At 38.1% G+C, this 13,221-nt stretch overlaps 1 protein-coding gene across 1 annotated transcript; it reads right to left on the reverse strand.

The window, feature by feature from the left end:
* Positions 1 to 5,107: 5,107 nt before the first annotated feature.
* LOC107616283 (receptor-like protein EIX2) lies at positions 5,108 to 8,892 on the reverse strand. Its single transcript, XM_088499672.1, has 2 exons — positions 5,564 to 8,892; positions 5,108 to 5,485 (listed from the first exon to the last, which is right to left on the reverse strand). The coding sequence occupies exon 1, from the start codon at positions 8,724 to 8,726 to the stop codon at positions 5,568 to 5,570; it is 3,159 nt and encodes a 1,052-aa protein (XP_088355798.1). The 5' UTR covers positions 8,727 to 8,892; the 3' UTR covers positions 5,108 to 5,485; positions 5,564 to 5,567.
* Between the last annotated feature and the right edge of the window lie 4,329 nt (positions 8,893 to 13,221).

Here is a 13,221-nt window from a genome sequence, read left to right on the forward strand (position 1 = left end):
TCGCTAGCCAGAAAGACAGTCCGAGCTAGGTTCTACTGGCCGAGCTTGCAGAAGGATGCCACAGAATTTGTGAAGAAGTGCCAGCCATGCCAAATGCATGCAAATTTCCACGTAGCTCCCCCCGAGGAGCTCATCAGTATAACTTCTCCATGGCCTTTCGCAAAATGGGGGATGGACCTATTAGGACCTTTTCCCCAAACCCCAGGACAAGTAAAATACTTAATAGTGGGAATAGACTACTTCACAAAGTGGATAGAAGCAGAACCCTTTGCAACCATCACCGCCCAGAGAAGCTGGAAGTTCCTCTACAAAAATATCATCACAAGGTATGGAGTACCTCATTCCATCACCACGGATAATGGAACTTAGTTCACCGACTCAACCTTCAAAAGCCTAGTAGCCAGTATGAAGATCAAACACCAATTCACCTCGGTAGAACATCCACAAGCAAATGGACAAGCCGAGGTAGCCAACAAAGTTATACTTGCAGGATTGAAGAAAAGATTGCAAGATACAAAGGGAGCTTGGACTGAAGAGCTCCCCCAAGTATTATGGGCTTATCGGACAACACCACAGTCTGTCACAGGGGAAACACCCTTCCGACTTGCCTATGGCGTGGAAGCCATGATACCAGTAGAAATCAACGAGCAAAGTCCAAGGGTGATCTTCTACGATGAGGTCGGGAGCATACAAGGACATAGAGAAAAACTTGAACTGCTCCCTGAAATCCGAGAACAAGCCCAGATAAGAGAAGCAGCATTAAAGCAAAGGATGACTACCAGATACAACAAAAAAGTCATTCGAAGGAGCTTCGCCCCAGATGACTTGATCTTAATCAGAAACGACATTGGAGTCAATAAATTTGGAGAAGGAAAGCTCGCTGCTAACTGGAGGGGACCATACAAAATTAGTGAAGTCTTAGGAAATGGTTATTATAAAGTGACCGACTTGAACGGCACCGAGCTACCTAGGTCGTGGCATGCTTGTAATATGAAAAGGTACTACAGTTAAAAAGTGAATTCTACTCCTGATGTACTCTTTTTCCAACTTCATGGTTTTTTTTCCAAAGAAAGGGTTTTTCCTGGAGGGGGATTTTTTAACGAGGCATCAAAGTAGAGGCTAAGGGGCTACAAATAATCAAAAACCCTTAGTAGCAATAAAGTACCTTTGCAAATAAATAAAGATCTTTTATAATATCTCTTGTAAATTCCTTTACACTTTTTACTCTTTCTACGAAACGCGCCGACTTAAGCTCGACAAAGCGTGAAAATCCCATGAACCGACCTAGATGGTCTTCAGGATAAAACGACGAGGTACAAGTCGGCGTAAAGAGGTTATATAAGCAGATCATAAAAAGAACTCGGAAATTAATCGACCTTAAAGTCGGAAAACCGAGGACGAACGAAATGCATCGCAAAAATAACCTAAGTTACGAAAACTCAATGAAACCTGAAATTGAGTATAAGGAACAAAGAGATAAAAAAATGCGCCAAAAACCTAAGGCTGAATACTATCCCAAAAACTTTGAAAAAAGTTCAAGCAAAGTTTAAGCAAAAGGTTTTTTGGAAAAAACAAGAAAGATCGAAAGAGATTCCCAAAAGAACCAAAGCAAAAAGCATGCAGACCAGCACAAAATAAAAACCCTTATCCAAAAAAGGGTATTTTTAATTTTGTTTATGGCCAAAAAAAGGTCATAGAATTGTCAGAGAATAACCACCACAAACATAAAGATAAATTGTTTAAAAAAGGGGGGACCCACAGGCCGGGTCCCCATATAGCCAGAATAATTTAATTTGAAGAAGGAAGGTCACCACCAGGAGTCGGAGCGGCATCAGTAGGAATCGGAGCGGCGTCGGTAGAAGTCAGAGCAGGTTGAACAAGGACCTCAGAAGGAACCCTGAAGTGCTCGGAACATCACCCCGAGGAGGAGACTCGATTATCCTTTGCCCCCGAGTCTTTAACTCGGAGTCCGTCTCAGGTCGGGGAGGGGAGACAATTGCACCATCCACCACGATCTTGTCGGGATCCAAAGGAGAGAGGTCCAAGTCGGGAGCGATGACTCCGACTTGCTCCCTAAAGATCCTCCACGCCTCCTCTGCCCCCTCGGCAATTGAATCCTCTAGGTCCTGATAGGCATCCCGACACCCAGAGAGCTCCTTTTTCAGGTCCAAGTTCTCCGTAAAAAGCCTGATGTAATTCTGCTCCGCCTTCTCCTTAAGGCCCTCTGCCGTGGCACACTGGCCCATCAGTTTCTTCTCCCTCTCCCGAAACTTATCTTTCTCCTCCTTTAATCTGGCAACCTCCTCCTTCAACTTCTTCTCCTCCTCCTGATATAAAGAAATCCTCCCCTCAAGTTCCTCAACTCTTGGGGCAGAACCCAAAGAACTGAGGGGAGTATGTTCAAAAATATCTAGGAGTTTGGTATAAACCCCAGCCGCCCGGACGCTTCCCTGAACTATGAGGTTTAGATGGTTCCGAACCATAGCATCATCCATACTAATGGTAGAATGAGGAAAAAGATGGGTTCGAACAAATTGAGAACCATCAAACGTAGCCCCAGAAGAAGAGCCAAAAGTTTTCCGTTTCTTCTTCTCGGGTTCAAGGGAAGGTCGGGGCGGAGGGGGAGGAGAAGGAAGAGAAGAAGTAGAGGAAGAGGATACCGTAATAGGACGGGAGGAAGTTCCCAAATTATGAGGAGGAGGAGGAGGAGGGGGAAGATCACCAGTGGCCCTCGCCGCGTCCACCCACGCCCGAGATCTTTTCTTAGCATCCTGGACTTTTTGATAAGAGGAGGCAGAAGCTTTCTTCACCATTTCTGAAAAAGAAAAAGACAAATGGTCAATTCACAAAGAAGTCGGAGTTCCAGAATTAGAAATACAAAAACAAGTCGGAATAATCAAGAAACAATTTTATCTACCTATCTGAGCCCGAACATAACTCGGGGACCCTTGGAGAAATTTCTTTATATCCAAATAGGGGGCCCTCCCCCAAACTTCTCGGAGGAACCCCACGGCAGCCTCCTCGACCTCATCTAGGTCGTCCAAACTATACTTCTCCACAGGAGAAGCCTCCAGCCAGTATAAAGGAAAACGGGGAACAAAATTGTCGTCTAGGAAAAAGGGGTGGTGACCCTCTACAGCTTGAACTTTGAAAAAAAAATTTTGAAATCATGGAAGGATTCATCAAAAAGATTGAAGACTCTCCGACCTTGAATAGCCCGGAAGGACACCCACTGTTGTTTATTATTCTGCCTACTTGAGGGCTTAGTCATATGAAAAAGATAAAAGAAAATCCTTAGAGAAGTCGGAAAATCTAAGGCCTGACTGATAAGTTGATAAACTTTCAAAAAACCCCAAGAATTGGGGTGAAGCTGAGTAGGAGCGACTCGGCAGTGACGCAAAACAGAAACCTCAAAAGCAGAAAAGGGCAAAAACACTCCCAGTCAAGTGAAAAAACTCTCATACATAAAAAAGAAATGGGGGTCCTCATCAGAAGCCCTCCCGAAGCAAACCCGGTCTTCCGGACCCGGGGTAATCAACTCATATTTCGACTCATCCTCATCAGAAGCGCAAATTCTATGATGAGTGCGAAGATTGGTGATGAAGTCAGTATCTACAAAAGGTTCTTCCCCCAGAACCGTGACATCCACCCATTGAGCGAGGGATTCTACAGAAGACATTTTTCCTAGAAAAAGGGATAGCAAAACCTACAAAGGAAAAAGAAAAAGGATCAAAAACAGGGTCTCTAAGGGGCCTAGGATCAAATCCTTAAATGAACAGAGTCGCTAAGCCTATAAGTCAACCCTCCTCTCAAGATATAAACATGCAAACGAAAGCATTTCGTAAAAAGAGAGTAGAGAAAAGAACTAACCTTTGCTTGAAAAAGGATGGGGCAGTAGAGGCTCAGAGAAAGGAAGAATCCTTGCGAACAGAGTGTTTTCTTTTTTGAACAGGGAAAGCAAATGCGAAGGTTTTCAGAAACGAAACAAAGAAAGAGATGGAAAGTATTTATAAATACGTTAGGGGCATAATGGTAAAAACGGAGGCAGTCATTAAAGAGGTGCACCGTTACCAATGTAACTGATCCCCGCGTGTGAATACGCAAATTCCTAACGGACGCGACGTTTTGATTAGACGCGACTGTTGAGAAATTTTAAAGCACGTCGGTTCTGAAAAATCACATCGGTTCCTCATCAGGTCGGCTACAAACCCGAGTTAAAATACTCGAAACTCTTAAAAGATATTGGACTCGAGTAGGGGCACTGTTCATACCCTGGCCCAACGCTAAGGCCTAGGACCAAATAAGAGGCCCAATCCAAAGGATTGACCCTCACTCTGCACCGACCTTCCCTCAAAGAAGTCGGTTCTTAGCACGACTTGCTCCAAAGAAGTCGGGGATGAAGATTAGCTGGCAGATAGTACTCATTCAAATAAGTAACTGCCCCCAAAAATCTCTCAACCCACTTCCAAAAGCCATATCCCAACTTCCCTAAGATAAAGGGACGGTTATCCTCCTTTAAAGGTGGAACTACCTCAACGGTGGTTATTGGCTCACCACTATAAATACACTGACACCCCTCAGGTATTACTAAGTCCCAATACTCTCTAGACCTGCTTACACCCTTGCTGACTTTGGCATCGGAGTGTCTTTGCAGGTACCACCCCCCATTCTCTCACACTCACAAGTCGGACGGAGGCTCCAAAGACGCGAACCCGCTCGAAGGCTTCCTTCCTCAAACGATTGGGCCAACCCAACGAGTCCAGCCCATCAATCTCCGGTTACCCATCGTAACAACTTTATTTTTTTTGTGGATTTAGAAATAATAGTTGATTTGACAAAAATTGAGTGATTGATTCTAAATTTTTGCCAAGTAAACAATGTTGCTGACGTGACATTAGTAGGAGCAGAAAAATATCTTAAAGGTAATGCGAGTAAATTTATCCATTTACTTTTAATATATTAAGAATTAAGAATAGATAGATTCTTGCAAGGTTGAAGCTAAGCTAAGCTCCTCCAAGAATCTCTCCTTCTCTGTCATACGATATGATACTCAAAACAGAACTATTAAATCTGATAATCTGAGAACATCGAAAAGATGCAACATATAATACTCAAAACGCATTAATGAACATTAACAAGTTTGTTACAGCAAAAGTTGCATTCATACTACTACTAAGAAAAGGTTCAACGAAAGCGTGGTGTGAACCAAATTATTCCATTGGGTTTATTGATAATACTCAGAACAGAAGAGAACTACGAAATCTGATAATCTGAGAACTTGGAAAAAATGCTACTCAAAACAAGTTAATAAACATTGACTATTTTATTACAGCAAAAGATGCATTCATACTACACATACGAAAAAGCCAAAATGATTCAACAAAATCGTGCTGCCAACCAAATTATTCCATTGGGTTTATTGATAACAGTAGAAGATGCAGTCTCACCTCCCATAAGGCCATAACGCAAGCAAAAGTAAGAGATCCTGCAAGAAATTTCAATTTCAGTACATGGAACCAATGTTTGAGAATAAGTCCACTTTCAATACAAGGAAGAAATCTACCTGTTCATCCTCTAGCCATATGTAGTGAGTTTTTGATCAGATAGATTCTGGTGACCAAACTATTCAAGAACCTGGAGTAGGGTTCTCTGCAAGAGGAGATGAATAATACTGAAACTATGAAGCCACAGAAGCCTGTGAAGAACCCTATCCCCATGCTCATGTATAATGCTTCCAAGAATATTGAATTGTCATCACTCACTTGTGCTACTGCCCTCTCATCTTCTGTGGTTTCTTCTTGACATTTCTTGTCAAGAGGTTCTCCACAAAGATTGGGATTTCCTTCGTAAGCTGAAGGATCGAAACTCTGCAGTTGCGTTCCAATTGGAATTTTGCCATCAAGATCATTGTTTGACAAATCTAACATAGTAAGACGATCAATTTTGGAGAGACTTGAAGGAATTCTGCCTGACAAATGATTTCTTGACAAATCAAGAAACTCTAGTGATTGTAAGTTCCCAATGTTAGAGATGATTTCCCCATTGAGACTGTTCCTTGATAAGTTCAATGAAACCAATCCAAATAACAACTCAATTTCCTTTGGTATTTCACCTGTGAGATGATTACTTGAGAGGTCAATTCCTGTTAGAAGCATATCTGCATTTTTGAAGGAACGATATGCGCTTTTCCATGTTAAAAACAGATACAAATTATATCGTCCAACCAAAAAGGTATATACTCCATCAACTTCGTATGCATACGAATGACGCATTGGTTCATTTGAGCTTCTAGCATCTTGAGTCATTGCAGTGAAATTCTTTATGCATGTTGGAATCCCTCTTGATAATCTATTTTGCGAGAGATCCAAAACTTGAAGCTTTGTTAACAAACACAGACTTGAAGGTAGACTTCCATTGAAGTAGTTGAATCTTAAGCTTAGGATTACTAACTGTTTTAAGCTTTCTCCTATCCATAATGGAATTGGACCAAAAAACTCATTTTGTCCCAGGTCCAACCAGGCCAACTGTGAGCAATTCTTCAACGAAGAAGGTAATTCTCCAGTGAAATTATTGTTTCTTAAAATCAAAGCCTCCAAGTTTGTTAAGACACCCAATGAGAAAGGAATCTTTCCTTCAAGTTTGTTATTGCTGAGGTCAAGAAATTGTAGTGACTTTGAATTATTCCAACAATCAGGCAACTCACCCTTCAATTGATTGTTTGACAAATCCAAAATCCCCAAATGCATGGCTGTGTTATTGCCGCAAACAAATGATGTTATATTTGAAAATCTATTGTTGGATAGATATAAGGCACTTGCTGGCAACCAAAACCGTGGAATGGAACCCTCAAATTGATTTGAAGTCAAATCTATTTCTGGGTAAGATAACTCAATTGGGAGATTTGGAATTGTACCAGTTAGATTGTTGCCTGAAATATTGAAAATATTCATTGTCAGCAATTTTCCCCACAACCAGTTCGGCACAGAATTCAGATTCCTGAGATTTGCAATATCAAGCCACTTGAATTCATTTTGATTCTTGAGCCAATGTGGAAAATTAGAATCTACCATGCAACCTGGTATCCTCAACTTTTGTATTTGGAAAGGTGGAACCCAGCGGGCACTAATCTTGATAGTCAACGAGCTACCTGCTATGTCAAAGGCTTTCAATTTGGAGAGGTTAGTGAAATGAGATTCAGTGATGACACCTTCAAGAGAATTTCCATCAAGAAACACAACCTCCAACTCAGTAAGCAATCCCAGGGTTGTAGGTATTTCTCCATGCAATTCATTATCTGAAAGGCATAACTCTTTCAAAGACGAGATGTTTAAAATGTCAGGCAGCATCCCATGAATTTTATTTCTCGATAAATCCACTTTTTGAAACGAGCTACTGGTGCATCTTGAAGAGTTGTGAATAAAACTCGAAAGATCCCCAGTCAAGTGATTGCTGGAAGCATAAAAGGATTGCAAGGTGCATATATTCCCTAAGGATTTTGGAACATGGCCTTCTAGATTGTTGTTTGAGAGGTCTGCATTTTCAAGTGAATGCATTATGTTGCCAAAATCATCAGGAATGGTGCCTCTTAAGATGTTGTAGGAAAGGTCAAGCAGTTGGAGATTAGAGGTGAAGTTAAACACCCAATGAAATATAGTTTGTGATGTCAAATAATTCTGAGACAAATCAAGTTTAGCAAGGGAAGTAGAGAAATTCAAACTGGAATTAGACAATGGAAGAATATGAGAATCAGAAAGACCACACCCGCTTAGCCCCAGTTCTTTTAAGCTTGGAAGCTTTGCAAGGAACTGGAGTAGGTGGAGAGAATAATCATTTAGATTAAGGACTCCACTCAAATCAAGGCTTGTTAGAGAGGAGAGATTTAACAGCCACTGAATACCGCCATGATTTTTACCATAAAATGTGAGGTTCTGATTGTGGTGAAGATCAAGATGCTGCAGTTGGTAGGGGATCACTCCTTCAAGTAGGTTCCAACTAAGATCAAGATGCTGCAGTTGGGAAAGATTCCCAAGTTGGTAGGGGATAACTCCTTCAAGTCGGTTCCAACTAAGATCAAGGTGCTGCAGTTGGGAAAGATTCCCAAGTTGGTAGGGGATCACTCCTTCAAGTAGTAGATTGTTACCAAGATCAAGATGCTGCAGCTGTAAGAGATTTCCAAGTTGAGAAGGGATTTCTCCATCAAGAAGATTGAAGCTAAGATCAAGATACTGCAGTTGCGAGAGATTTCCCAGCTGTGATGGGATCTCTCCCTCAAAATAAGGTTTTCTAAGAACATAATCGGAGAAAGCAGCAGAAGAGAGATTAAGATAGCATAGATTTGGGAAAGAACCCAAGAATGGTGGGATGTGAGTAGTGGCGTTATTTGATAAGCAAGTGAGGTCTAGATACGACAAGTGTTGGAGGTCAGTCAAGGAAGGGCTGATTTCACCGCTCAAGTAGTATTGTGGTTCAGAGCAGTGAAGATCAAGCCTCTCAACGTACCCAGTTTCATGGTTGCAACGAATCCCCTTCCATTTGCAGCAATCATTCTCGTCCTTCCATGAAGACAAAATGCCATACTTATCATGGAGGCCTTGTTTGAACTTGAGCAGAGCAAGTCTCTCCCTCTCTTTGCACTTCTTTTCTCCACCCTCTGTTGCTGCATGGTTGGATCCTAAATGCCATAGCAATACCAACAAAACAAGCAATTTCAGGATATAACCACCCATTATGTATTCAAGCTAACAACAGTATAATTGTATAACCTTCAATTCTTAGAAAAGCTAAACATTTTAACTGTCTCTTTGATAAAGAACTTATAGTGGATCACGACTCATCGTGTTTCCAAACACTTGTTAGTAACTTAATATTGAAAGTTTGGAAGCTTTTGTGGAATTATTTTATTTTTATTAATATTTGTATATCTAACAGTCCAACATATTTTCGTATATAATGTAGTTATTTAAACTACATTAGACTTCTCATATCCCTATTATTCTTATCTCAAGTATTAGGCTATTACTTATTAGGTCAAGAACTATCATGACCGAGATTATTTATGTTGACTATTTGACTTATATAAAGGCGTTTATTGTGTCTGTTATGTTAGTTTTCTTACTACCTATTCTTTAATTTGGATCTTTATTAGCAAAGGGATGACAAAAGAATAAGGAAAGACAAGTTTATATTCAAAATGCATGAAATTTTGTTGTGTTGCATGATGTCTTCATGTGATATAGCTTACTTGCTCTTTAATATATATATATATATATATATATATATATATATGATTTAATATTTGCCTACCAATGAGGACCATTTCTGCCTCAATCCCTATATCATGCATTTTATTCCATATCATATCATATATACAATTATTATCCAGGCTAATGTGAAGTTACTTGGCTAGTTCTATTATGCGCGTGTATACTTGATCAAAGTAGTAGTCACTGCAACCATGAAACATCACCGATATAAAATGAGCTAGTGCGAGTAATTTACATATTCTTAAATTAACCTAACTAGAATGAGACCCGTATCCAAACGGTAAATTAACGATAGTATATAATAAATATTAAAAATGGCTATATTTTATAGAATTAAATTAAATAGGTGTAAACTAAAATTAAATTTAAAAGGTATTTTATCTAAAATAATTTATAGTACAAAAGATTTGAATGTTGGAGTTGTACAAAGTGATATTTTTATTTGGTAGTTTAATTTTTGCATTTGTTTTAGTTGATGGATTTAGTCTTCTTACGTGGTACTCGTCCTCCTTTTTCTTTATTGGTTATTGTTAGAATTGTTGCTTTTTTCTTTCTGTCGAGGTTCTTGTGAATGCATGTTCTTTATGAATTGTTGAGTTGTATGCACTTTCTATTATGTTGTTTGTTCCATCTTTGCATGTATGTTTTTTTTCCGAAGATGTGTCTTGAATTTGTATGATTTTCTTTCTTCTTAATCTCTTAATATAGTTTTCCAATGACATCTACATTAAAAAAACAAAAAACAAAAATGGTGTAATTTTTTTAATAAGTTATTTTTAATAAGAATAATTAAAATAGTATAAAATAGAATTACCTGTTAGTATTTTTCTTTGACCCACTCAGTTAGACAATGTCTCAATTGATACAAATTCAAAATAGTCTTGAAAAATGTTTAAAATTGGATCTTTAATTTCTTTCACAATAATTGTGACTAAAAAGTTTGCTTTCATTATACCTTTAATTGGCCTATAAAAATTATTTGTATAATTTTTTATAGTATAGACTTTTTCTTTTCTGTATTATTAGTAAATCATAGTTCATAATTAGTTAAAAAAGAATAATGAATAACATATTAAAAGAAGTATAATTTTAACGATATTAAAATACAATTATTGTTCATACCCTGACCCAACTCTATGACCCAGATCCAAATAAACCAAAAGATCTAATCCAAAGATTGGCCTTCGCTACTTTCCCGACCTTCTCATAAGAGGTAGGATTCAACACAGACTCCTTCCCAAAGAAGTCGGGTACGATGGATAGCTAGTAGACGACACTTATTCAAATAAGTAACTGCCCATAAAGTCTCTCAACCCACTTCCAGAAGCCATATCCCAACAACCCTAAGATAAAAGGACGGTTATCCACCTTCAAAGATGGAACTACTCCAACCGCGGTTATTAGATCACCACTATAAATACACTGACACCCTTCAAGTATTACTAAGTTCCAATTCTCTCTAAACCTGCTTACCACTTTGCTGACTTAGGCATTGGAGTGTCTTTGCAGGTACCACCCCCAATTCTTTCACATACACAAGTCGGACGGCGGCTCTCGGACGTAAACCAAGTCGGAGACCACCTCCTCTTGACGCTTGGGCCAATCTTTCAAGCCCAATCCACCTACCTCAGGTTTCCCACGTAACAATTATATATAAAGTATTATACAATAATATAAAAAGTATAAAAAGTAAAAATAATTAAAGTATTTTTTCGTAAATTCAATTTAAAAATATAATAAATATGTTTGTTTTGTACTTTTTCATTTAATATAATCATTTCTAAGCAAAGAGACTCTTCTTCATTTGTAGGTGTTAATGTTTCCCATAGATAAACCACGCGAATTTTGATAAACTAATTGTCTTTTTATTTAGTGATATTGTCCAAAGAATGATGCTACATTAAGTAAGTTTGAGATGTTGTGTAGTTCGGGAATAAATTTTTTGTGCTAAATTTGATGTCATTTGAAAGAATAGTGATAAGAGATTTATATAAGTAGTTTAAATAGTATAAAATTTGAATATTTGTAACATAAAATTTATTATGATTAATAATATTATTATTACATTTGTAATATATATGAATGCTTGTTATATTTAATGAGTTATTTATAGAAATTAATAAATTAATTATTGGAGTTATAAATTTATTGTATTGTTTATAATAGTGAGATATAATAAATATATGGATATGAATTTAATGTCTTTGTAGATTACAAATTTGATTAAAAATTTTTGTATATTTTATTATTATTATTTTTTTGCTGATTTAAAAATAATAGTTAATTTTTGACAAAAATTGAGCAGTTGATTTTAATATTTTGCAAAATAAACGATTAATTATTTGACACCTACCAAAATTAGTTTCACTACCTCTGTCGAGTTTAGATTGTAAAGTTCATTGTGTATGTGCGTATACGTAAATAAAAAATTAACCACTAATCAGTGTATAAAAATACGTATTTTAACATTTTATGAAAAAAAATTATTATACTACTATAAACAAGTTTGATTAGATTGTATTGTTAGTGCATGTTCAACTTTCTCCCAAAATCATGATTCATGAAGCCGAAGCACTGAAACTCTGCAGTTGTGTTCCAACTTCCAATGCGAATTTCGCCATCAAGATCATTATTAATCAATTTGAATCCCCGTTGAGATTGTTCCTTGATAAGTTGAATGAAACCAATCCCTTTTGACTTGTCCACAATATATTTGTTCCAAGCCTCAAACGGTTACGAATCAGCCCCTACCATTCTGTTATTATTGTTAGCGCTATCAAGTTTCAACGAAAATTCTTGTAAGGTTGAAGCTAAGCTAAGCTCCTCCAAGAATCTCTCCTTCTCTGTTATACGATATTGATGGTAATCAGTGGTTAAGAGAAGAGGGTTGAATCTTAACCCCCTTTTCACTTGACAATACTTGTTGGCCTTTGAAATTATTTCTGAAAATTTTTTGTCTTTTTATCTCGTAACCAGCCACGAGACTTTTTCTTTTGTCTCGTACCCAGCCACGAGACTTTTCTTTTTGTCTCGTCAGTCAGTACGAGATATTTTTTATTTTACCTCCTGTGCAGCAAAAACAGAAATGGAGTAGAAGAAAAAGAAGATTACACCCAAATATATCCTAGTTCAGCTGCTAAGTGTAGTGTAGCCTACATCCAGTCTCCATCACAACAATGATGAAATTTCACTGTAATCAGTCTTGATTACAAACACCAATTCTCCCTAGGAACTACCCTTCCTATCTGGGACAAGTCCAGAATCTAAACCCAAACTGAACTTGACTTGGTCACTGCCAAGCTTTCACTTAAAGTGCTAACCCAACTTACAAGGGGATTCCCATAGAATAATGAAACACAACACAGATGTATAAAGGAACTCTAAGGACATCTATGACTTTTTCTTTTAATTTTGCACTCTCTGCCTTTTTCCGCTCTATGGTTTTTTCATACAAACCTCACTGTTTACCTTTTTCCATGAGACTCAAGACATGACAAAATTAAACAGAAAAATACAAAATGAAGAATATTGAAGGAGAAGAATTTCTGTTAGCTTGGGGAGTTATAGGAACTCTGTGCTCACTTTTTCTTTTCCTTGAATTAAACCTTGACTGTTCACCCTTACTTATAGGAAGAAGCCTCCAAGGTTGAAAACCAAACAAACCAAGCCAATCTTCTTCTTCTTCAAATAGAATCGGTTCAGCCAGAGAGAGAAGAGATAACCCATGCAAAACCCAACATGCAATTACCTCTAGTCCTTCCTTGGTCACTAATCTTCATCAATCCGAGCCCTTCATCCTTGCCTTGCTCTCCAAGATGAATCCCTGGCCCTTGATGCTTCATGATGATGATAGCTTCATCTGCTCCAATCTCTGCCTTCTCCATCACGTAGCCACTGTAGCTACATCCTGTGGTGGTTGAGTAGAATCAGAGACAAGCCATCCTCCCAAGATTCTTTT

The sequence above is a fragment of the Arachis ipaensis genome, chromosome B9 (assembly GCF_059453495.1).
Source record: "Arachis ipaensis isolate K30076 ecotype BB chromosome B9, ASM5945349v1, whole genome shotgun sequence".
NCBI lineage: Eukaryota > Viridiplantae > Streptophyta > Magnoliopsida > Fabales > Fabaceae > Arachis > Arachis ipaensis.

Coding starts and splice junctions, on each gene's coding strand:
- LOC107616283 (XM_088499672.1), bottom strand. CDS start 8,726: ATGGGTGGTTATATCCTGAAATTGCTTGTTTTGTTGGTATTGCTATGG.